At 36.8% G+C, this 26413-nt stretch overlaps 1 protein-coding gene across 4 annotated transcripts in view; it reads left to right on the top strand.

Annotated features, from left to right (window-relative positions):
• CCSER1 (coiled-coil serine rich protein 1) overlaps positions 1-26413 on the top strand; it is a 723849-nt gene that overhangs the window by 557074 nt on the left and 140362 nt on the right. Inside the window, exons 11-12 of one of the 4 annotated variants that reach the window (XM_069784577.1) lie at positions 17336-17381; positions 20167-20379. The exons of 2 other annotated variants lie outside the window; for them this stretch is intronic. In XM_069784577.1, coding sequence (XP_069640678.1) covers positions 17336-17381; positions 20167-20195 — 75 coding nt within the window. In that variant the 3' untranslated portion in view covers positions 20196-20379. Of the gene's footprint in view, positions 1-17335; positions 17382-20166; positions 20380-26413 lie in introns of those variants that run through there. One more of the 4 variants, XM_069784559.1, reaches the window with a different exon arrangement.

The following is a 26413-nucleotide window of genomic DNA, read 5'->3' as shown; positions in this document are numbered from 1 at the left end:
CTAGTATGTAACTTAGAGGACGCTTCTGTAAAAAGTTAATTAGGTCGTTAGCAAAACAGAATATTAAAACACCATTAGTTTTTCCTGCTCTTGACTGTCTGCTGTAGTAACAACTGTTTTTTCATGTCAAATATTTGATTTTAAAGTGCTAAATTATTCTTTTCTATTTTTTTTAAGCAACAAAAAGCAGCTTATTTTTAATAAGCTAAAAAAAAAAACCAGGAAAAAAAAAAATCTACAAATTGTTTCTGTTGGTCCGAACAGATGGCATAACCAGTTTATGAATGTAAATGCAGTGAGCAGTGTATGTCACTAAAAGTGTAAATTTGTCTTTACCACTGTTCTACTCCTTTTCTGTTCAAATCAAAAAAACAAGTTAAAACTCTGTTGTGATACAGAAACATTATTTTTTAGTCATGTCTTAAAGTGTTTGTTAAAACTTATCTTTGTGAAACAACAACATCTGTTTGCTGCAGTTACTGCTGGTGCTGTTTCAAGAAGCACTGCTGGGCTTGACCATTTGGGAATTTATTATATTTGTTGTGAAACCTGCCTTTCTGATTAACTGCTTACGTTCACTCCAGTTAGGATCTCTGAAGAAGTTTAAATGGGAATCCTTATGTGTGATTTTAGGCTCTTACAAGCAGGGAACTAATGTGTGGTTGGTCTTTTACAGTCTGAATTGCTGACCAATATGAAATGCTCTGCCATTGTATGATCAATCATTTCACTACAAAGGAGAAAATAGCACACTTTCTTTTCCCTCTCTGAAACCTATAAGAGCTTGATCGTAGAGTTGCCCTGGGTTTTAGTGTTCTGAAAAAAATCAGAAAGTTGGGGCACAGTAATTGTGTAGGAAATAATACCCCCCCCTACTTTTCTCCTCTTTCCTCAAGGATTGCATGTTGCCCATATTTAATGTGTTTGAAAAATTATTTATAAACATCAGTGTGTTATGATTATGTTTTTCCATCACATTACTCACATTATTTTTAATTCTGTGTGTATGAGAATGTACTTAGGGGAACAATCACAGATAAGTCTCAAAATAACTTTTGAGAAGTGCTGGAAAGCTATATAATCCCTGCTACATGGGCAGGGAGCAAGGGTAAATGTTTGAAATACAGAAAATTTAAGTACGTGAAGACCATGGGAATTTACACTCTCATCCACTGCTGCTATCTTAAGAGTGGAAATCAGCATCAGCTCACTGACTTCAGTTGCTTCCAATGTGTGGCTCGATAGTGGCTGCTACGAGAAGGTGCTAAAAACATTCTAGGTGCAACACAGACCAAATGTGAGTCCCATTTCCATTTGTGACTAGAACTGAACAGTAGAGATATGCTCAAAATTACATGTAAAAATATATGTTCAGATTTCAGAACATGTCTAGGGTGAATATGGTCATCTATATCTTGCCTGATTCCACTATTGTTTACCATAGCACTACTATATGCTTTGTCTTTTCCTCTGAAAATCAGAGCATTTGCATCTTACAGGTGGTATTTCAGTATTGCATTCGTTGCACCCTTCTTCATTGTAAACTGACTACCATCTGGAATTTTTCTTGCCTGGGAATCTCTAAGCACAGCGTAGTTAATTAGTTTAAGACTTCAGGACACTTTCTTTGGACTCTCTTAAAAGTAAATAATACTTTGCCTATTTGTATTACATTTGATAGCAGGAAAAAGAGAACTGGCACTTTCTTCACTTTCATTATCATGATAAAGGTAAATTTAAAAAAAACCCCAACTTTAAAGCAAAATTTGTTTCAGATACCCCCCAATCCAAATGTATTTATGTTTTATGGCAGGTGTTTCAGCAATTATTACTAATTGGAAAATTAGATGCTGTTGCTATAGCAGCATCTTTATTCACTAATTGGTTTTGGCACATTTTAACTAGCACTAGCTCAGCTAGACACAAAGCTATTCAAATGAGACATGTGAATGTTTGTGTGGAAATGGTGAGCCGGTGCTGCGAGTCAGTACGTTAACCTTCCACCTCTGTGGCCCTGGGCACAAACCAGGTTCTCTCTGGGAGCACAAGCAAGACCTTGGTGGCCTTATCCATGTTAGTAAAGCACAAGAAAACAGGAAATTGGTGAAATTCTGAGCTACAATCCTTCAGTTCTCATTTCTATTTTGACTGTATCCATTGCTGCAGGGTCAACAAATTCATGTGATTTTCCTTTTCAGACTGCTTTGCAGCTGGCTCGATATCTCTAATTGCAAGTACATTATTGCTTATACTTGGGTGGGTGGTGTGTTTCTTTGCTGATCTCCAAAACCTTTAAACTTGTCTTTCCTTGACACGCCTTATGCTTTTTCCTTTGGTTCCCACAGTGAATATTGGTTGGGTCTTGGGTCATTGAAGTTACCTCCATGTACAACGTAACATTTATTTTCTGGGCAATTTACGTTTTCCTTTGAGTGCCTCTTTGCATCTGCTTCACAGTAGGGTGGAACTCCACTGACATGCTGCAAACTGGAGGATTTTCATACTTTAAGCACCTTATTCTTCTTGAGCTTTGAAAGGTAGAGCTTGCTATGCAAAATTCTTCTTTTTTTTTTTTTTCTCTACCTGACCTGGATTTTGTGAAGATTTTGAAGTCTTGGAGGTTAGTAGACGTTGAAAATGAGCAGCAGTTTCAAATCTCCTTGCTTCCCCCTCCCCTACATTTTAGATGGCCTTCCCATCGACCCTTCCTTCTGTGACTGTAGGTACCATGTGAAGGGGAGAAAATGGTTGCTTAATAGTAACTATGGTTCCTCGACAGGTGTTATCTCTTCACCATCCATTCTATGCCTTTTCTCTGTTAGAGTTGTTCTGAGTTTCTGAAAAAGAAGTTGAAGAGCTTCTCAAAGTAAGGATAGTGTGAAATATTTCCCTGCTATATGTCTGACTGAGGAAGTCGTAGTGGCAGTGAGAGTGTGCACTATATATTCTGTTGGAGAAAAAGAATATTCCTGTTTTGTAGGCTTGGGTACATGAGCCACATTGAGAAGTTTCACTCATGTGTGTTCACGAAGTTTTTAAGTTACTCAAAGTATCGCTAGAGCCGTGCCTCTTTTCACTGCAAGCTAATTATGTGGTTGTGTGTCAAAATACTGAAATACTGTGTGCCATAAAATTGCTAATAATTTGTCATTCTCAAGTATGATTCTTGGTGGGTAGTGAAATAAACCAGTTTGATTGTATGGGTTTCACTTCAAAAAAAGCAATTCTATAAAGATGGGATCTCTATTTGGAGGTGTATCATTTGGGCAGTGGATGATATGTAAATGAGGATTTGATTTCTAAATGTGACATTAGTTGTTATTAATCATGCCTTGGCAGCTTTTAAAATAGCTTTTGCAGTTACAGTTTTGTTGTTGTTTGTAATAGTTAAACTCTTGTTTTATTGAGATATGTACTCTGACAAGAAGTACTCAGAGGTACAAGTGCTTTGATGGGATGAATAAATACCCCGTTGGTACAGTTATGAGAAATTTTTGACTTCTAATTCATAGAGCATATTCAAAGTTAAAGGAGTTGTTTTTTTTTTCTTTGATTTCCCTTTAAATGTCAATTTAAATGTTTGTTAAATTGGGAGACAGAAAAATGTGCCCTCAACCCCCTGACAAGCTGCTGCATGTATACTTCATGCTCTTGGTAATACCTCCTTCTTACTATAGTAGACATTCTCTAAAAGGAGAGGAGAAACATTTTGAAAACTCAGGTTTGTCATTACCTTTACAACTATCACTCTAGGACAGTTTTGTCTGTCATCATTAGTTCTTAATAACTGGTATCCTTTCTTTGACAGTTACATAGCCTCAAGTCTATGTAAAAAAGAAAAAAATCCACCTCAAAATAATAAGGAAAAGTCAAGGTGACTGTTGTCAATGATACAGAAAACAAACAGATGTTACTGTCATTTTTGTGGTACTTCTGAAAACTTTGGTATGGTATCAAATCCCATGTGTGTATCAAATCCCATATGTATGTGTGTAACTAACACTCCCCTCACCAAAAGACCCCTTGTAATATCTTGCCTTATCATACAGGTTTGAATTCTACTGTGTTTAATAGCCTTCTTTCCAATAGTTACTCTTTTTTTCATATCTAATCTCATCTGTTTTGTAGTAGAGTTATATCCGTGATTTGGGAATTTATGAAGTTTCAATTAGAAGACTAGACACAGCTTTAATGTATCTCCAGCTGCACAAAGATGCATTAGATGTCACTGTGAATCTTCTCTAATCAAATGAGAATTTCAAAGATCCACAAACCTAAACCCAAAATGCCTTCAGCAGTTTGGAGTTCAAAGTAGAAATGTCACCTGCCTTATTTTTAGTCATGTTTGGAGCTGTGTTTATTGGAAGTAATTTCCACACAGCTACTAGCATCATCCATATGCTGTAGCTGAGGTCTTCCTGACTTTGGCATTGTTACTGATTCTAATAAGAGTAGTAGACATTTAGTCCATCAACTTCTACCCAAGTTTCTCCATTTCTTCTGTTTCCTCATTTTTGTTCCCACCCCACCCCTAGTTTTCTCTGGTTTTATGCCTCGCTGATGAAGCTACTTAGTAAAATAGATACATATTTTTTTCCTCATAGCCTACTGTCCATTCAGTAAAAAGTTGGAATTTATTATGGCACATGCACTACCAGTAAATCTAATTACAGTAATGAGTCTTAATGCATCAAGTGGTAAAAAGACTTTTCCATATTGGGACTGCATAAAAATATTAGTTCAATCACAGAGTGTGGGAAGGAAGAAATGTTTGGAGCCAAATTAGGTTTTGTTATGCTACACACCCTTTGTGTGAGGCATGCAGCATTGTATTCTTAGGGAAATATGCATTAACAAGATGTCAGGGCATCTGACAAGGAACAAAGGCGAGGGACTGAGCTGCATTCAGAATGTTTTAATGTAGTTACAAGGCATTCACTTGTTTTGAAAGCACTTTGGTATAAAAGATTGGAAAAAATAGTGTTTGATTATTTCTAGATGAATTTTGAGGAAGGGACAGGACTAAATGGAATAGAGAGAGGTGTGCCAGCCCTCACCAGTTTAAGAAAGTATAAAATCAAATAGCAACAGAAATATTCAGGTAGTAATAGCACCACACAGGTTAGTAACAGAGTAATTCCCTGCAGCCATGTATAAGGTTGTGTTGGTTTTTTTTTTCAATAAACTCCTTAAACAGCTAAGATGCTGTTGAAACACTATGCTAAAAGACTTCTGTAAAAAGATGCTGGGTAGCCCTGTATTACATAGAATGATAGAATTATAGAATAGTTTGGGTTAGACGGGACCTTTAGAGGTCACCTAGTCCCACCCCACTGCAGTGAGCAGGGACATCTTCAACTAGATCAGGTTGCTTAGACCCCTGTCCAGCCTGACCTTGAATGTTTCCAGGGATGGCGCATCTACCACCTCTCTGGGCAACCTGTTCCAGTGTTTTACCACCCTCATTGTAAAAAATTTCTTCCTTAAATCTAGTCTAAATCTACCCTCTTTTAGTTTAAAACCATTGCCCCTTGTCCTAATGCAATAGGCCCTACTAAAAAGTTTGTCCCTATCTTTCTTATAAGACCCCTTTAAGTATGGAAAGGCCGCAATAAGGTCTCCCCAGAGTCTTTTCTTCTCCAGGCTGAACAACCCCAACTATCTCAGCCTTTCTTCATAGAATAGGTGTTCCATCCCTCTGATCATTTTTGTGGCCTTCCTCTGGACCCAACAGGTCCATGTCCTTCTTATGTTGGGGGCTCCAGAGCTGGATGCAGTACTCCAGGTGGGGTCTTATGAGAGCAGAGTAGAGGGGCAGAATCACCTCCCTCGACCTGCTGGTCACAATTCTATTGATGCAGCCCAGGATATGGTTGGCTTTCTGGGCTGCAAGCGCACATTGCCCGCTCATGTCCAGCTTTTCATCCACCAGTACCCCCAAGTCCTTCTCAGCAGGGCTGCTCTCAATCCCTTTATCCCCCAGCCTGTATTGATACCAGGGGTTACCCCAACCCAGGACCTTGCCGTTGGCCTTGTTGAACCTCATGATCTTCACCCACTTCTTGAGCTTGTCCAGGTCCCTCTGAATGGTATCCCAACCCTCAGGCATGTCAACTGCACTGCACAGCTTGGTGTCGTTGGCACACTTGCTGAGGGTGCACTTAATCCCACTGTTTATCTCATTGATGAAGATATTAAAGAGCACTGGTCCCACTACGGACCCCTGAGAGACAGCACTCATCACTGATCTCCATCCGGACATGCCAGAAAAGGTGAAATACTATATTGCTCAGGTGAGCATAAGTCAAATGAACTCATATATATATAAAACTAAATGAAAACAAAGATGAGAAACAGCAAAGCTAAATCTAATAGCAAACTTCCACAGTTGATCATCTGTTCAACAAAGAATCATATTTTATTGTACCAATTCAGAAGGTCAGATGCTGAAAAAAGTGGATCAAAGCATGAACACATCAATCAGACTATGGTTTAGATATGGGAATCATAACAATTTCTGTGGTTTTAATTTGCATGCTGTTTTGTTGGTTTTTTTTTTAATTATTACTCTTTGTAAGGTTCAACTGGCAAGACACTCTTATATACCTGTGTTGAAAACAAAAAAAGAAAGATTTTCTTTTTAAGGGAAAAGAATAGACAGGAATGATACCTGTCTTCAGGAGCTGAGAAATTAAGACATTTCCTGCCAGGCAGTTTGAAATTAAATTCTGAGAGCTTGTCACACTGCCTGTAAAATAAAATCAAAATGACATGTATCCAGAATCATGTCCCTTTTCTAGTATAGTATGTGTTTTATTTATATTTTAATTTGTTTTTGAAATGAAGCTGAATCAACAGTCTGAAAAAAAGAAGCCTTCTGTTTGAAGGTGATACAAATTAACATAGATCTCAACAGCAAAATCTTTCTCAAATAACAGTTTGCTTCAGTTCTTGGGCATAAGAGGAGACCTTGTGGCCAATCAATTTTTTATTTTTCTATCAAGTAAAGATGATATTGTTTTCTGCCTCCTTGCCTACCTCATCCCCACACGCCTGCAGTAGTGTTTTGCTGGAGTATGAGCATTTACCAGTTAGGTCCAGGAGTACTAACACCGTTTCATGAAGGCCATCAAGCATTGGTCTGATGGCAATTGCTTTCATACTGACGGAGATTTTCCATCTTCTAATAAACATTCCTTTTCTCCCTGACAGTCAGTCAACTGTTTCTTGTGTATAATCATGTGATTTCTTTTTTTTGTAGATGTATTTTTCAACTATAATCCTCATTTTCCCAATTGAGCCATCAAATTAGTTTAATAACTCCTTATTTATGTTACCATGTTATTTCTGTTATCTACTCATGTTATTTGTGACAGTTAAACTTAAAATGAACTCGACTTAAATGTTCTCATACAGCTTGAGGACTGTGAGTGACTGCCTTCATATGGACAACTAATACATATCTAGAGGTCCATACTGTATTTGAGATTACACAAGAAGAAAGTACTTTGAGATGTGAAAGATTGCCCATGACTTTTGGTCAGACCTGTAAAGTAAACACATCGAAACCTGCAGTGGTAATTGCATTCATGGTGATTTGTACAAACTTCATATTCACCCCTTAAAAATAAGAAAATGAGTTTGTCTTGCTGGGATATTTCAAACAGAGACCATTACAGGAAATAGTATACTGAATTGTGGAAACATTTATTTAATGCGGCAAAGCAAATGCTGCAGGTCTGCACTTTCTAAGCATGTGAATAGATTTGCAGTTTGCAATAGGGAGAAAAGTCCAAATTTCACACATTCATTGTTCATTGGCATATATTTCTTTTTAGTGTTAACACTGTTTTTTATGAAGGCATAGGAGGTCTTTTTTTAGAAATAAATGAGCTCTAGTGGAAATATGAGCTGAAAAGGTAGCAGTAAACATGTGCTTCAGCATTAGGTTCTAACTCTAAAATAAAATTGGAATGTGAATCCCTCAGCATTCAGTTAAGCTTTATACAAAGATTTACTGCAGTGTTATTTTCTGATCTAGATATAATCACCCAAAGGTCTCTCCCCTTTGCTCTATTGAATGTTTAATTTAGGGGTGGTTAAGTCATAATTCATTGTTGACACATGGCTTTGAGCAGGAGCGGGAACTAGGTGACCAGCTGAGGTGTCTTCCAAGCAGAATGGTGCTGATTCTGTGATAATCAATCAATAGGATGCATGTACATCTACACCTCATGCATTTTTGAAGTGTTACTTGTATGTTCCAGACACACTTTTCATATGTATGTATATATATGAAGGCAGTTGGGTAGATAAAATCTACAGCAGCTAAAAAAGGGAAGCGAAAAGAATTAACTTCACAAACAGAATAATTTGCCTTTTTTCCTCCCTTTGAATCTAATGAAGAAATTTTCCTATGGTTGAAGCAGGCAGTAATTTAGGGGTGAATAAGACCAGTCTTAAAGAAAACCCCAAAACCCTGTGTAGCCATGTCTCAGAATCGCTATATGTATTTCTGAACAGTACCAGATTCACCCACAGGGGTTGCTTCCAGCCAAATGGTTCACATAAGAAATGACATCCACCCCACTTGGACAGCTAATGCACTCTGAGAGGCGGCGAGGTACCCATGACTCTTTAAGCAACCTACAGAACTGAACAGTAAAATGTATTTTTCCAACATTAAACAAATGTAAATGGTGGGGTTTTATTTGTCTGTGGCAGTCTAATGTATGTGACAATTTATTGCATGGAAGACATCTAATTGTCCTTAAAATATATGCCAAACTGGCTTGCTGTATAATGCAATGAATTCCTTTTTCTTGTTGTTCTTTTCAACACGATCTTGTATGTTTGCCAAACAATGGCTGCACATCACTTTGCAGAACTGGATATCATAGTTATGAACCAGGTACAAGCAGACAAAAAGTGGCCATTCATAGAAAAATTAGTGCAAGTAAGAGGACCTAAATACATGGTACTAGCCTGGATCAGACTGTCAGCAGAAGGGCAGCTTTTGGCAGGAACGGGGGGCAGATGAGAATGAGAGAAGGGGTGGAAATTGATTAAGTACTGAGGCTGCCCAGCAGTTTCGGTCTGAATTTCTAATGCACAGTCCTAAAATAGAAACACTTTTACTGAAATGAGTACAGTTAATATGCTCTAAATGAAAGATGTCATAGGCAATAGTGCCTAAGAGACCTGTAAGACCAAGTTCATGAAGGACTTAAATGAGCAAAGCAGGGTGGCTTTAGAACAACTTGCACAAGCTTGAAGACAGGGATAGCTAAATTCAAGTTCTCTTAAGTCCCCTGAGAGGATAAAGAATCAAATAGGTCATAAAGTGATTAAGAAATTAATATAATATCTCTAGTGTGAATGAGATGTCTGGAAATGAGTTAGTATTTTCCTATTTTGTGCGGTTTTTATTGTGTTACAAATAATTTTTTTAAAATGGAAGAACAGTATTTCAGCAGATGTTGAGGCATGCAGGAATTCACAATTTATAAGAAATTTCTACCTGAGCAATCTGAGCAGATTGTTGTAAGATAGTTGCAAGGAAGTATTCAGTTAATAAATGTAAGCTAGCTCTACAGAAACATTAGTTGGATTATGCATTTGAAACAATTATCCTATTGCTATCACATAAGGGACTGTAGGTACCCAGAAAGACCGTTATTGCCTTGTCTAATTGTATCTAGATCTAACGTAGTATGTATAGTTTGGCCTTATGAGATTGCAATCCAAACTGTGGTGTGAAAGTGTATTTTAGGATCTTTCACTGATATGTGGAAGCAGATTGCTGAAAAGTGCATGTAAATGTTGATTCAGAGTTGAAAATGGGCCAAGAGACTGCTAGTAAAATATTTACTGATAACTTTAAGATGGAAATATGTCTTCCTTATTGAGCTATAACTTCAGTTTGGAAGATATTTGGAGGAGGAACATACTTATATTAATCTATATATAAACTATGGAGCAGTATTTGCTCTTGAGGCTATTTTCTTTTAGTAATTTTGTTCATGCCTGGCATAGCTTTCAAAAAAAAAAAAAAAAGTGAATAGATATGTGTGATTGCTGTGCTATCATCTTCAATTGCAGATAGCTTTAAATATTTTGGAGTTGTATGAAGGCGTTGTGATATTTCAGGCCACCATAAGAACAAAATATTTTTTCTTCTTTCTTTGTTTAAGGTAAAACACATTGCAATCTGAAATCTAATAAAGGATAAAGACACAAATGATAAGCAGTTTTTCATCAGAGGGATTGTAAAGACTGAATGTTGGCTGTTATTAAAGTTGGATAATGCTATAAAAGAGATTAAGTTGTAAACAATTGCTTGTGAAAAGTAGTGGGTTTTTTTTGTTTGCTTGGTTTTTTTTAGTATTTTCTAATCCCATCTTTTTTTCAGGAAAAAAGAATTCCTGTTCTGCTTGAGTTTTGCTTTAGTTTTGCTTTAAAGCCTTGATCTTCCTCTTTGATACTACTACTTTGACTACAATTTTTCATTTATATTTATGCAGATGATTATTATTCCAAAGTATCAAACTCTCCACCTCCTTCTGTGTTCAAATGATCATTTCTTCAACTTGTCAAAATAAGCCTGAAGGATGGATGGTTTCTACATAAGTAGAAATGGTCTCAGCACTTAAAATTTTAAATAGGAATTTTTTTAAGATGAAAAGTGGAGTGAAGGCTAAAAGGCAGTATATGAATTTTGGGTAGAAAACAGGGCAGAGCATCCTAACTAACATAGTCCCATTGAATCAGCTCATGCAAAAATAGGTGATGTGACAAAGAGCAGGTTTTTCTGTCAAAACGGTAAAAATCTTAAAAAAACCAATGAGTGAATTTCCATGGCCTGAAATGAAGAAACCTACAGAAGGCACCTCAGGCATTTATGGAAAAATAAGTGGTGGGACATTAGTACCAAGATGGAGAGTTGAGTAGGAACTCACGTGGTAAAATCAGCTGTTACAAGCTGCTTTCTAAATGTGGTTGGAAGAGGCAATGTTTGTGTTAAGGGGGCCATGGATCATGTTATGGTAATGAGGAGATGCTGAAGAGCTAGATATAGGTCTTCAGTTGTGCAAAGGCTTTTGAGATGTTTGTGCTCAGATGGTTGAGTGTGCACAGTAAAATCCAGTGATTAAGAAGGTGTTAATGAGCAAGTTTCTTGCACCAAAACTGAAACTTTGGAGAAAGGACATGAAGTTTGGTAAGAGTCTGTATGTTTTAGAATATGGTGGCACCATGATATCTGGAGACATGCTAATGTCATATTGAATTAAATATTTTTTTTAGAACCATTTAAGAGCGACATTGCATTAGAAAAGTAGTCAGTCCAAGACAGCGTTTACTGAACTCGCTACTGAACTCAAGAGTAGCAGCACACTACTCTGTGCATCATTTCATTGATATACTCAACCAGTGAAGTGCTACATGAAACAAGTGAAAGCTATCATATGAAAGCACAGCTTACCATTTTAATATTTGCACTATTTATGAGAGAAGCACATTCTGCCCTTACAGGAGAATGTGGTAGTGATCTAGCAAGTTTTTTTTGTCTCTGGGAAATCTTACTTATCAGTGGTATTATGCCATCATGTATTGACAAGGAATTATGTTTCAGAACTCTTGTGAGATCAGATGAACAATTTTTTATGTTAATAACTAAGACTTCAGTATAGCCTGTCATTTAAGACTATGCTTTTTATTCTTAGTAGTGTTCTGAAATGTTCTGAGCTATCAGTCTAATTTCTATGATAAGGAAAAGGGATATGTTGATTTTCAAAGTTCATGTCAAAGTATTATGCGCTTTGTCTAGGGAAAATGTCGCCTACCATGAGTAACCTCTTTAAAAATCATCATCTGGCAGTGAGGATGTGGGGTCTGTGTGTGTTTGGGGTTTTTGGGGGGTTTGTTTTTGGTTTTTTGGGTTTTTTTGTTGGTTTTTTTTTTTTTAATTAGTGCCTTTTTAACTGTGTAATAGGTGGGTGGGTGTTCTAAGAGAAAAGAGGGCATTTATTGGAAAAGCATTTATTTGGTGGGTCGTGAGCTATCTTTTATTTTCTTCTGTCATTGATTGGTCTGTTGTCAATACACATCTTTGTGCAGATTCCTCACAGAAAGTGATACAAAAAGAACAGCAATATTTGTGTAGTTATGCTGCAAAGGGGGTTTTCAGTTCAGCTGGATTGATCTGATAATTTCATATATTGCAGTACTAGGACTTCCAAGTTGCTCAAGATGAACCCAGAGGACTTCAGTTTCTATATGCAGCTAATAACAGGTGAACTCATTACTTCAGAGTTCTGAGAGATGTAGGGAAACATATGCAATCATTGAAGTATTTTACTGAAAGGCTTCATTCGAACAGCAAACTAATACATCCTTGGATGTTTTGCTTCATTGAATAGGTTGCATTATGAACCCTTTTCATTTGGACTTCGTTGCTGCCGTTGTCCCAGAATAGGTCCAGTCACAAATATTTAGGCTGGCTGGTGTTTGTGGTCGTTACTTTAAAAAATTGACAGTAACTGGTTTTGTTCAATGTGAGGATGCGAGAAATAAAATAGCTGTGGAAACTAAATGCCAGATTCCCTTGCGGAGTTCATTGGATCTTCCAGTGAACACTTAACTATGACTTCTGATGGAAACTGTGTCATACTCTCACCTTGACAAGATTAAAAATTGATAGTGTTTTCAAAAAGAACAGAGTTTTGTAATGTTCTCATTGCATTTCTGAAAGCTAAGTGAAAAGAAATTATAAATGACTGACTGAAGGAATGTAAACAGAACAACAGTGCTTGCGTGGTGCATAAAATCCACATTCATTTTAGGGATGTTTTGGGTAATCAAACATTCTTGCATTAACAATGAGGGGATGCTAAGAATATGTTATATGGAGGCAGAAAAGATAAAATAAAAACCTCTCTTATTTTTTCCTTCTGAGGAACAAAGACTGTAGCACTGAATTGTATGGCACAGGAACGTACAGAAAAATTAGTCTTTTCCCTGCTTTCAAAGGGAACACACCTCGGGAATCTATCCTAAGCATGAGTTAACTAACTGGTTAGTGCTTAGTTCAGCATCTGATGCTATGGTAAATATTAAATAAATGAATATGGTTGCATAGAGCACTTAAGCCTTTTGTTTTTCTTTCTTTTTTTTATTCAAGAAAGTGTCTGAATGTACTTTGCATCTACAGATAAGATGCTGACTGGTTTAGCGCTTCAATTCTAGAGGATGAACTCTGGCCCTCCCAGACCAGCAGGCCAGCAAGCACTTCAGACTAAAATCTCGATACTTGGGTTTTTTGTGCCACAGGATGTAAGTAGGCAGGAATCAAGACCCAAGCAGGTGTATTTTCTCATCATACTGTGTTCATGGGCGACGCAGTCCTAAAAACTGTATTTCCCTCATTGGTCTACTGAATAGGCCAGGTGTTATAAATGAGGCATCCTGACAGCTTCACTTTTAGAGGCTTCTGGATCTTGATGGATTCTTTCTTGGCTGTTAAGCTCTGAGTTGTCAGGTACTGATGACTCTTTTCTCCTCACCTGTATGTTCAAAGGTGAAATTTAGGGGCTGTCCATTTTTAAACCTTCCCTCCAGAAGGTCTCTGATCACAAACAGCAACTTTTTTTTTCAGTTTCCTTACACTGGCACATTAATTGGCTGATGATGAAGTGTAACTTACTGTGCTCATTAGACTATTTTGGTATTTGTTGGAAGCATAATGTATGTAGTAACATCAAGAAGATAACTTTTAAAATTTATTCCATGTTAAATGAATTAGCAGGAAGAGATTTATTTATGTATGTTAAGTCAAAAAGGTCTTTAGAACTAATTGAAGTGGTTAGGAAAGGTAAAAGATACAATCACCATGAAAACTTTTTTCCTGCTTCTCATCAGTGACAGCATGGACTTACTGGGATTTTAGCATTAAAAAATTAAGTGACATTGAGCTGATATATGCAGAGTGATCAACAACAAAAAAAAATCATTTTGGACAGTGATGTTGAACGTGCACCTGTGTTCTGTGCATTTACATAATAAAGGTTTAGAAGATGCCATTGTTAACATGCATTATGTACCCTCTAAAAGAACTTGAAAACATTTTGAATGAAAATGAGTTACATTTAAAATGTATGGGAATGCTTAGCGTACATTAGTGTCCTGTGGTGAACCTAATGCGTGCAACAGTATTTAAAGATGAATCCAAATTCAAACTTTACTGTATACTAAGAGCAATATTTCGAGAGATGCTATTCTGTAAGTGATCTCTTAGTTAAAATTATGCTGCAAAAAGGTAGGGAAGAGTTAGCCACTTAGAAGCTTCAGATGAATGTGCTTTTAGGAATCATTAACTTAGTAACTACAAGGTAACTAGTCATCTACAATACCTCTGCATTATTAATAGCATTATCTTATCCCTGTGTAAGTGTCTACATTTCTAGGAATCACAGGGCACTTGGAAAACTTAATATAGTATTTACCACTGATGCTATCATGGAAGCCTAGACACCTTTAAGATTAAGTGTTATGTGACACAGAGAGGACAGGAGAAAAAAAGCTATATGTGATTAAAACTGTGGAACTACTAAGAGTTCCAGCAAAGCCTGTATTTTCCATGGAGAATATCTGAAACTTGGCTTAGTTTTGAAAAATGCTCCTTATCATTGTGCCAGATGTTACTGAAGGATAACATAGATTTCTGAAATATAAGGGGAAAAAAGGAAAGGAAGGCCTGATTAAAAGATAAAGGCATATATCCTTTTCCCCCTGGCAGGCCATTTACTCTGGAAATCAGAAATATGAAAAAGCAATGCAGTCAAATTCATTGGCATCTTGCTTTTCAGAGGAGCATTATGTCACTAGAAATACATTACTTGAGCGGTGTCAGTAGTGATAATAGTAACTAACAATGAATAATTAAATTCCCAATTCTTTGGTTGATGGATTTGTGTAAGTTGAGGCTGTTTAAATGTTTTCTTTTTGACTCATGGGGTGAAAAAATGTAGATGCTACAACACATTCAAAGCATAGGAAAAAAAGTACTTTTGGCTAAATAAGCAAGCAGTCAGCTAACCACTGTCAGACCAATTTACTTTGTGCTTTTATTTTTTATATATGGTTACAAAAATCATTTCAATGTCTTTAAATGATGAACTGAAAACTTACTTTCAGGAGGTACCTTAATATAAGGTACCACTGCATACCTCAGCTTTTCTAGAAAGCTGCCTTTAAGCAAAGCAGAAGAGACTATAGTTGACAGAATGGGGAGGCTGTGGTACTGCCTTTGTGCAATGTGTATTCTTCAATACTTCTAGCTTTGCTTTAGATGAATACGTGTATTCTTAGTATTTCAAATAACTGTATTTTGGTTCCAAAAGACTTAAGAGAGCACTGGAAATAATTGGTAAAGCCTTAGCAGTCACTGAAGAACTGGTTTAAGTGCCGATTATATGGTTAGATTTGGTACCCAAACCAACTTGTCCTCTGGCTACCTTGAGAAGTTAGTTGGAAATAAAGGTGGACTTTGGAAGTGCTGAAATAACTCAACAAATAACTATGGGGTTGGGGGATAGTGCACTCGCAGGGCACTGCCTGCTCTGGAGGGAAGGGCTTTGAGCACATTGCCTGCTCGCACCGTTTGCTACTGCCTTTTCCTGGCAGTGTATGCAACCTTGGAAACAAGGGAGGCAGCTAGTGGGTTTTTTGCTGCCCCAGGACAAGTTAACACCAGCTTGGCCCCTTGGTTACTTGTTGGGGTGACCGTGACCTCTTTCTACAGTTGCAGGAAGGAGTTAGTCTCGGAGTGGCAAGCTTGAGGCATAGTGGGACAAATGGTTTCTGCAGAGCTACCCAGCGCTGCATGTGGCCACAGCTTAGTGAGTGGTAGTCTCAGTGGCACAGCCATGGCATCTGAAGTGATGAATAATCCTAATTATTCTGCTTTTCCTTAAATAAAATGGTATGCTAGCAGTGCTGTAAAGATGGTTTCTCTCTGTGGCTTTCTGGATATGCATATATATGCTTCACTCTTTCTAGGTAAAGGAAAACAGGATTTTACAAGATCTGAAAGAGAAAACTATCTCAAAGAACAAATACCTGACACTGTCTAAATGCCTGGTAAATCAGTTCCCAGCCTTGAATTCAAAAAGATGGTGGAAGTCAAATGACTTCAAAGGAAGCCAAGCTCCACTCAAGTCTCATAAGTTTCAGGCATTTGATTTTTTTTTTTGTTTTAAGGTAATAAGTGCAATCTAAATATTACTGTAAGTAATCATCCTTGACTGCCCAGTCCAAATGATCAGTGTGCTCTTTTACATTGGGAAGGAGGATGCAGTCTTGGACACAAATTTGAAGCAAAGCAAATATGCTGATACTTCATGGTCTAGATTGAGAATGAGACAACATAGTTTGTTTTAACACTGCTTTTCAAATTTTGTACACTAGAGTTTCTCTTTAAATAGCCATCCTCTTAATGTCTTTCTGTTATTGGTTTGTTTTTCAGAGTTTGGGGTGTTTTTGGGGGGCGGGTGGGGAGAGCGGGGGTAGGGGATCACATTGGGAAGAGGCTTGCCTACAGATCCCAACTGGTATGACTTGCTTGGCATTTGATTCATATTTTCTTTACATGCACAGTTGGTATTTCAGAGATGTGTGGTAGTAGCTGGCATAATACATAAAAGATGAAGCACTCTATCTACTGAAAGAGCGTACTGCATATATTGATCAGGGATTTAATAAAGCTGCTTCCTATCAGCTGTCATCAAACTGACCCAGTGAGGACTTGTTAAAGAATTTTGGAGAGCAGGTGAGAGGAAGTGGCAGGAACCAAACTGTACTGTGCTTGCTCTCCTTCCTACCTGTTTGAAATGTACTTTACCTTCAAACAGTGACAGTATCAGCTAAGACATTGGTGTAATTGAGCCTTCTTATTTTTGTAAAGGAATCATTTTAATATATACTCTGTACATTGTCCTTTACATCAAATTTAATTTCTGACAAGTGTGAGCATGCCTGTCTTATGCTGATACTTTTTTTCTGTCTTCTTTCTTTCTCACTCTGTTTTTTCTCTCTTTTTGGTTCATTGTGTCTGCTGATGTGTGGATTACTCATGGAACGTTCTCCACTATAATTTATGTTTATCTGAAAATAGGAACTGCAGTTCTTCAGTAATAACAAGCTCCTCTATCTAAACAGTCTCTATTCCGTTTCACTGCCTTCATTTTCTTCATGTCTTGTCATTTTTTTCATTTGCTGCTGCTGTTAATCTGACATCCTTTGCTCCAAAAAAAAAAAAAAAAATGTGTTTTATTTACAGGGCACAGCATTTGGAAGTGCTCCTGTACCTTCTCGCAGGCAATTATGTGAGTCTCTTAAATTCCGCTCTGTGTTGTAAAGATGACTATGTGTTCATGTGCTGTAGCATGGCATGCCAATATAGAGTTAATGCCCCGAGGTCAATATTCAACCGCTGGTGTTGTATATTGCCTGTAACGTGTTTGTAGCTAACAGCTTCTATTGACCCCTTCTTTATTTCTTTGTTGTGTTTTGTTCAACACACCATAAATAGGGGCTGCGCTGTGCACTATAAAGTTGCAAGAAGGGAAGAAATTACCATAATGACTCAAAGTCTGGAGGGGAATAAGAATAATATCCTCAGATCATGTGTTCAACATATTGATGAGTAGCATTGGTAAAACTAAAGACTGTCTCTTTCCTAGTCTTCAAATTAATCTCCATTGTGCAAACAAAAAAGAATCTGTGTCTCAAAAAATTAAGAAATGGAAACCCAAACAATAGAGTATAAGGCAGATGTTACTGAGACCAGCTGTATTTCTTGTAGGACTTTCCTTCTAATTAATTTGAAGAACAAGTCCGTCCCCTGAGTTGGGGAGGAAAGGGAACTTTTATAGAGGGATCTCATTCATTTCTTTCCTTAGATCTGTTGGAAGTATTGACAATAGATAACATTTATTTTAAATTAAAATAAAATTCCCCCTCTTGTCTGCCCAAACCCCCAAGATATCACAAACGTAATGTGCTATATATTTTTTTGAAAAAAGAAGAGAAAGGCTTACATTCTAATTCAAGATGATCTCTCTGCTGTTTTAATAGTGTGTGTGTTTGAGTGTGTATATTGAATACATAGATTCTCAAAATACCATCAGACTTTGAGATGAGGACTTTCTTACATTCCTTGAGTCTATTCCTGTCTCTCTCCTCCTACCTTGAGTTAAATGTCCATCCTAAAGACATTGGCGTCTTCCATATGCATATAATAAGCTACAGCCATGCACTGCATTATTATAATTACTATGCACTGCATCACACTGCTGAATGTCAAATAGATTCATCATAATATAACATTACAGGCTTATTCATAAAATATGGTGCAGTTTGAACGATGCTTCATTGTTGGCAGTCTTGAAACGTGTTGCTTGCATAAATTCACCGATGCTGCTCTTGTGTATTCATAGGAAAACACAGCATTTGTCTATGAGTGTGGATCTTGCAAAAGTAACAAAAAATTTGACCTGCATATGACTGTCCTTTCTTTTGTGCAATTATCTAAGATGTTCCTATTCTGCTGCATATATCTAAGGGGAGAAAAAAAATCAAGATGAAACACTGTTCATGAAATATAGTTGTGCTCCTATTACAGTTATTTAAGGTATTGTGGAAAGAATTAATATTCTCATTGAATTCTTCAGAAAAACAATGCTGAAGTTATTTTTATCCAATATATATGACACTTAGCAGTCTGCTAAAATGAAAATTCAAATTGCTATCTAGCTTACTTTCATTTAATTAATCCTGCTACTGGTCTACATGATTAACAACATCAGTGAAGACTTTGGATGCACACTGACATGATAACATGCTTTAACATGCTTAGTTATAAATAATCAGAAGTGTGCATGGTACCACTGTTGACAGCTTCCTTCCTTGTACGGAGGCCCTGTTCGAGATGAATGTTGAAGTGCCACATAATGAAGTGTCTGGGATTTGAACATAAGGAAAGGTGTGGGAAGGGCAGAAAATGTTTTATCTAACAAAGACAGGATAAAATCTGTGTACCTAAATGAAGATGCAGAACTGTGAAGTAAACAGAGGAATGGGTAATGGTTGGGTTAAATATGTGGAAGAATAGGTTGGAAGAAGTGGTTAGAAGAATAGGTTAGAAGAAGGTAATCTCCATGATTAGCTGATGAAATAATGGTAAAACTAACATCGCTGAAATGGTGAGATGGGAGAAGTAGGTTTAAAACTGCATATGTAGAATGTGTCAGTGGCTTAACTGTGAAGCAAATAGAAGCAAAAGAAACACATTAATAAGGGGATCTGTAACATCGGGGGGAAAAAAGGGGGAAAAAATTATTTCAGCCAGCTGTTTTCTGCTTTTATGTGTACTAGGAGGCAAAGATTATATGGAACTATGAATATGTTGTGGCAAAGTTCTTCTAACAAGGAAGCTAAAATTAGAGCTTGAATTTCCTAAGCTTGTCTTCTAGTCATTGGTGGTAACTTTTCTGGTCCTTGCAAATCATTGAATGTTGTTACTGTTCATGTACAAAAATGGGAAATGAGGATGTCTGCGAATCCAGAGCAGGAATGCTACTGGACAAATGCTGTGTCCTATCACACAGAAACTGAAACGTAGGCTATGTTTTCTTCCAACTGATATTACCAGTGATCCTACAGTAATTCCACTGCAGTAGAAGAGGCAAGATTGAATTGATCTGAGCTCACACGAGATGTGAGACTACTGGGGACTTGTGGCCGCCTCACCTCTAGAGTGAGCAGGGTAGGCTCAGTGGCGGCGTTGCGAGTCACCGGGAAGTCATGCACCTCTGGGCATCTGAAAGTGTCATAGACACTGAGTGGCAACTGTGCCAATGCTGTGTTATGACATTTCCTCTTGTAGCCCAGGGTCAACAGAAGCTGCTGGTGAAACATGGCAAATAATGAGCGGTTAAGACTAAGATGCTGTTTATATCACGTGAAAATAACAAGCTTCTACTGATGGGGCATTTTAACACTCTGGCTATAAACTGTGAGATACTGAGTACAAGGATAACTAATAAATTCCAAAATCCGAGTTAAAACTCTTTTCCGCAAGATAAAAACTTGCCTTTTGAAATCTAATAGGTTGCAACTTCGTTTCTGTTTTACAATGAAGACACCAACAGAAGTGGAAATAAAGGAACATACAATCCAAACTGACTGCAAATATGAGATCATCTGAAATTAGCAACAAAATAAGACGTAAAGGCAGAGGACAAACTGAATGGGGAATCCAAAGCGAATACAGATGTCGTCAGAAGTCCATAATGATAGATATATGACCTGGCTTTGGTCACTGGAGTACTGCTGACCTAAAAGCAAAGTACAAATTTACAAAATCTAGTTATGACTAAATAAAATGTTGTACCAAGCCAAAATGCAGCTCCAGATTTTTGGGCAGAATTGCAATATAATTTCCCTAGGGAGAGAAGAGCTGTCATATTTTCTCCTCTCACTTGTCCATTACATGGAGCAGAAGCACAAATACACCAGTGAAACTGGTATACTGTGCAATTTAAACTGCCGGAATATTTTATTTGCAAACTACTTGAAGAAGATTAAACCCCACAATTCTGAAAATACACATGTTCATTGCAAGATTTCCTTTAAACTGCACTTTTGTCCTGCAAAAATACATATTTGAGTCAGGGTTTTGAATTTATATCTTCTGTTAAACCACTGGATTAAGCTAGTGGGCCTTGCACCAGATGACAAAGCTTTATCTTTTTTATATCTATGGTACTTTTTATCAAGACTTTATTCCAAACATTTTCTTTGGTAACAGTGGGCAGTACTTTTAAGAAAACGTGTTATCATTTACATGTAATTTGGGGAATGAAAGATGCTCTACCAGTTTTGATTAGCACTACTTAGTAGAAGAAATCAATGAGAAGAAATATCATAGAAAGAGCCTTGCTATAATAGATGTTCCTGAAACACAGTAGAATCTCAACAAAAATCAATACAGTTATGTGGTACCTGACAATCAACTTTACAGACAGAACAAATTGTATCAGACAATTGAAATAGCCATATTATATCCAAAGAATTTCATACCCTCTAATGATAAGAAAACTGCCAAAATCTAATGCAGTTAAACTAACCTTTAGGCAGGGGATTTCATACAATGAAGAATTCACTGTTAAAAATAAACCAACCTAACATCAAAATTAAAGGAAGTGAAATCCTTAGTTTGTTGATAAATGGCACTTTAATGTTATAATCTCACAAGCAAAGTTTAATTACTTGGGGCAAACATAAAAACTTCAGAGTTTTTGATTCAGCTGTAGTGATTTTTTAAGGCATAAATTGCACCGGAAGATATGTAGAATGGAAATTATGAGAGTTAAATTCCTGGCATGGCTAGTTCAAGTGACAAAACAGTCTTAAAGAAGTAGTTGCCCACTGTCAAGATATTTCAAAGGAGTGGATGACTTCTTTGGTCAGCCAGAGGGAGAAAACAAGGAAGGTAGATACAATGCTGAGAAGTTAACCGTTCTCTTGAATGCATTTTTCATGGTGCATTGTGGAGGAAGAAACCTTTTTCATGGGAGCTATTTTCTAATATAGAGAAAAACCTAAGGTGATAATGGTAAACATGTAAGTTGCAAATGTAAAGATATAAAATGTCCTTTCAGAATTTTAAAGAAATTTAGAAATTAGTAGACTGACCTACTAGTAAAAATAGATTCTCTTATGAAAAAGTACTGGCAGTCATTTTGTTGTACGGTTGATCAAAATATATGGAGTGAAGAGGTATAAGTAGTAGTTTGGTTTAAATAATGCCCAAAAAATGCTTATTAAAAATAGCTGCACATTTGTAAAGTACAACCATGGCAGTTTTTGCAAATGTTTATCTATCAGAATTCTCTTCTATATATGATAAAAACTGTGAGCATAGGAAAATAAATTTGCATATTTTGAGCTTTATAAGGAAATTTTACCCTCACAGAAGGGTGCAAAACTCTCCCCCCAACCATAGGCCAGATATGAGTTCTCCAGACTGAACAACTGACTAAGAAAATGCTAAATGTCTTGATCTCACACAGGGTCACCAATTTCAGTGATGGGTCTCAAAGTCTATAATAAGACTGGTATCAGTTGTTTGATGGGTTTCAGCTTGAATTGATGCAAATACCTATTTCATCTTTCAGAATAATGACAAAGGTATTTGTATAGTAAAATTTAGGATGACAACATTGTTCAGGTTAATCAACCTAAGTAGGTTGGGGGCTACTACCTAACTAGGTAGTAAGGTCTAGAAAAAGGTACGTACACGGTAATACCTTGTGTAGGAGAATTGCAACAACAGCTTTGCTTCAGTCCTCAGGGTGGAAAATCTGGAAGAATGCTCAAAGTCTGAGGCTCTTCAGATGTTCTCTTTGCCATGGCTCCTTCCAAACTTGATGGCAGCTATTCTCCCAAGCCCTGGCTGCTGCTGTTGCTGTGACCACTACTAATTCATTGGGCCTCTCTCAGCTGTGCAGACGGGAAGTCCCCAAGCTTCATGCAAACCTGAGCTATCAAAGGCTGTGTCTGCCTTAATCATAGAATCATTTAGGTTGGAAAAGGCCCTTATGATCAAGTTCAACAATTAACCTAACACTACGAAGTCCACCACTAAATCATGTCCCTAAGTGCCACGTCTTTTAAATACCTCCAGGGATGGTGACTTTACCACTTCTCTGGGCATCCTGTCCCAATGCTTGACAACCCTTTTGGTGAAGAAATTTTTCCTCATATCCAATCTAAACCTCCCCTGGCACAACTTGAGGCCATTTCCTCTTGTCATACTGCTTGTTACTTGGGCGAAGAGACCAACTACCTTTCAGGTAGTTGTAGAGAGTGATAAGGCTCAGCCTCCTTTTCTCCAGGCTAAACAGCCCTCAGCCGCTCCTCATAGGACTTGTTCTCTAGACCCTTCACTTCACCAGCTTTGTTGCTCTTTCTATATAGCAATATATATATGTAGTATAACAGAAGCTGATCCAGAGAATGAAGTGGTTGGGGCTGATGTAAAGGGGGAAAAGTTGTCTTTGTCTATCATTTCAGGCTTAAAAATTATAGTTGTGCAGCAATGAATCGGAATAACTCAGTATCTTAACTCAGTTGAACTCTGCACAGGTAAGATTTTTGTGAGTTCAGGAACCTTACTAACTGCAAGCCAATCCTGGATAGGTTCTCTCTTCAGGATTTTAACTGAAATTATGGTTTGGGGAGAAGTAAATTATTATTTCTTAAGTTACTAATTTTCTTACAGGAGATGTTTAAATGTTTACAAGGTATGCAGAGAAGTGCACTTAGAGGGGTGTTTGTGAGGAAAAATGCAAATCTCTTAATTACTATAAAATAAGTATGTACTTAATCCTACAGAAGTTTAAGTTTATGCCAGCGTGATGTCCATAGATTCAATTACTGGCTGGCTGGAGTTTAGAAACGTATCTGACTAACTGTAAAATACTTTTAATAAAGTAATTAACTCTCAAAAAATTAAGCAACAGTAATATAAATAAATTATGTAAACAGTAATAACCCTCAGCAACTATTATTTTACATTTTTGGCTCACAATTCTTCATTGTAATATTTCTAAAAATGGCCTCATCTGACAGTCACCTGCTAAATTTAATTTAAAAATTCATTAGAAAATTATTCATTTAACTGAATAATCTTTTGATCAGGTTTTTTTTTAACTCAGTAATATGTTCTTAGTGATTTAGGCATGTTCTATTGTAATCACAAGTGATAGTCCTATTAACTCCAGTGGATGTAAGATCATGCTCTGTTTTTGCAAAATGAGAAAATATATATTCTGACAATAGTTTTATTAATATATTATTATTTTTAAGTCTTTCATTTGTGGGAAAGAAATCTAATTCTTTTAACAGCAGCTCCTGCTTTCAGTCCTGTTTCTATGGAAACAAACATTAGCACAGTGAAAGTTTTTAAAAAGTGATTATTTTAAAACATTGGGGACTGGAGAATTCATTTAAGCAAATTTGGAACCCACTCAAAAAACCGTGGAGCTTAGATATAGAACAGAAATAAAAAGTTTTTATGTTATAGCTTAGCGTGTGGGTTTTATTTGTCTTTGTTTCTTAATTCCATGATTGAAAAGAAAGATTTCTTCTTAAAAAAATAATTTTTATTGCATTTAGATTGCGCTAGTACAGAACTCCCCAAGAGGGGTATTACACTGAGGGATGTGTTTCTGTACCTAGGAACATTGAGGAATTTAGAAAAATGAATTTTTGTTTTCATCAGTTTGTGCTTGATGAGGGAGAATAATATTTGTTAGACTGGTATGTACAGTGGTACATTGAAAATCTTCATTTGGTTTACATACTACACCTGAATATGGAAGAAGAAATAAAACAAATACATTGTTGCTATCTTGGCCATCTTATCCCTGAGCACATTAAAAACACCATGGTCACAGTTGTATTAAAAATCAGATACTTTTTCCTGTTTAAATAAAATAGCTATTCAAACACTTAGTCTTTCATCATTGAAATAAATAGTCTATCAGGATGAGATTCACTGAATTCATACGTAATCAGTTTTTTCTGTCCTGCTTTGAATTCATGGACTTGATTACACCTTAATCAAGTGAAAGTAGAGTACAGAAGCCATGAGCTGAGGAATTGCTTGTTCTGTTTTTTGTTTCTGCTTTCACTGCCATTATAGTGTATAAAAATGCAATACATTCTTTTACACTTCTGTTGAAAGTTAAAAGATGAAAACTAAGGAATCCATTGAAATTAGATAGGCTTTTGTCAAATCAATTTTAAAGCACTAGACAATTTTAAAAAGAAAACCTTCTTTGGGCTTCTTGAACTCTCTCAAGTAGCTGTATTTGTATGTTTTTGGAAGTTCTGTCTTCAAAACATCTGTATAATTCATTATTATAAATATGTTTTAAAGTAATTTCTATATGAAACACTTTTTAGTCTTCTGGTTTTCTGTAAGCTTTTTTTCCCCTGAAAATGAGCAGAAATGGCAGCCTCCAACAGAAGTTGTTTACGCCCTTTTTTTTTTTTTTGTATTTCCATTAGTAATTTCTGTGGTGACTATGTCTGTGATCACTACAAAAGCGAAGAAGGTCTGTGAGGCCTCTCTTGCTCTAACATTTCTGAAAAATAGATATAATTGAAATTATGAATATCTGTTTTCCTAAAGACTGGGCTTTACATTTTCTGCAGAAATTCATGAGACTTTTACATGAACTCAGGGAATTGTCAATTCCATATCTCTAATGCTGGAGCTTGTGTCTACGAAAAGGTGGCTTTTAACTATAGGTCCTAAAGAGTTTGCGACAGCTTACTAGCTGGTTGAGAGTTACTCTTCTTGATAGTGCCAAGGGATATGGCAAGGGGTGCAGGCCGTAAATTACAGCTTGGCAGGTACAAAATGGACATTCGCAAGAACTTTTCTCAAGGAGGGTAGTGCAGCTCTGGAACAGGTCACTCAGGTTGTAAAATCTCCATCCTCAAAGGTTTTCAAGACTTGGCCAGGCAGAGGCGTGACTGAGCTCACTTGGAGTTGGTAGTCCCAAGCAGGAGGCAGGGCAAAATGACCTCCAGAGGCCGCTTCCAGCCAATGTTTCTCTGAGTTTGTAATTTGGGGAGCACTTGTAGGAATGGAAAGAAAGGAGAAAAAAAAAGGCAGTCCTCTGAAGCTGCATCTTTCTTTAGAGTTTAATTTCTTTTTGCAAATTCATGTGCAGTTAATCTAAGAAACTTCAGGTACTAAAACAAGTTGGTGGGGGTTTTTTTGTTTGTTTTTTTTTTTAAAGAAGTTAATGATTGGATTCAGGTTTTTCAAATGAAACGGACTTTTTGAAATGGTGATACTTTTTTTTTTTTAAACCTAAAAATAAGGTTAACATGGTAAATAATTCTTCAATTAAAGTAATATTTCATTTTAGGCCTAACAAAATATTTCTGATTGATCTGATATTTTTCATTCAGGCATTAAACTGAAGACCCCTTTATTTACCTAATTCTACTTTGAGTAATAAAATTGAATCTCTGATAGATCTCCATCAAGAGCAAACTCAGTGATTGATTTATTCTGGATAAATTACCTATGAAAGTAATCCTATTTCCTATTAGTGAATTATCTAAAATCTGACAGTGGTTTTTTTTGTTGTTTTTTTTAATAACTATTTTGGAATTATAATGAATTGTCAGTATAGGCATATGTTAGCTTATGCTTTGTCAGTGGAGTAATCTCCCTCATTCAGTACTTCCCCTTTTCGCCACTGTAATATTGCTGCTGTTCCTGGACTCTTCCACTCAAAAACCCCTTCTTCTCCAGGTGACTGTCTACTGT

Source organism: Haliaeetus albicilla, chromosome 1 (genome assembly GCF_947461875.1).
Source record: "Haliaeetus albicilla chromosome 1, bHalAlb1.1, whole genome shotgun sequence".
NCBI lineage: Eukaryota > Metazoa > Chordata > Aves > Accipitriformes > Accipitridae > Haliaeetus > Haliaeetus albicilla.
This window is presented reverse-complemented; position numbering and strand designations above follow the sequence as displayed.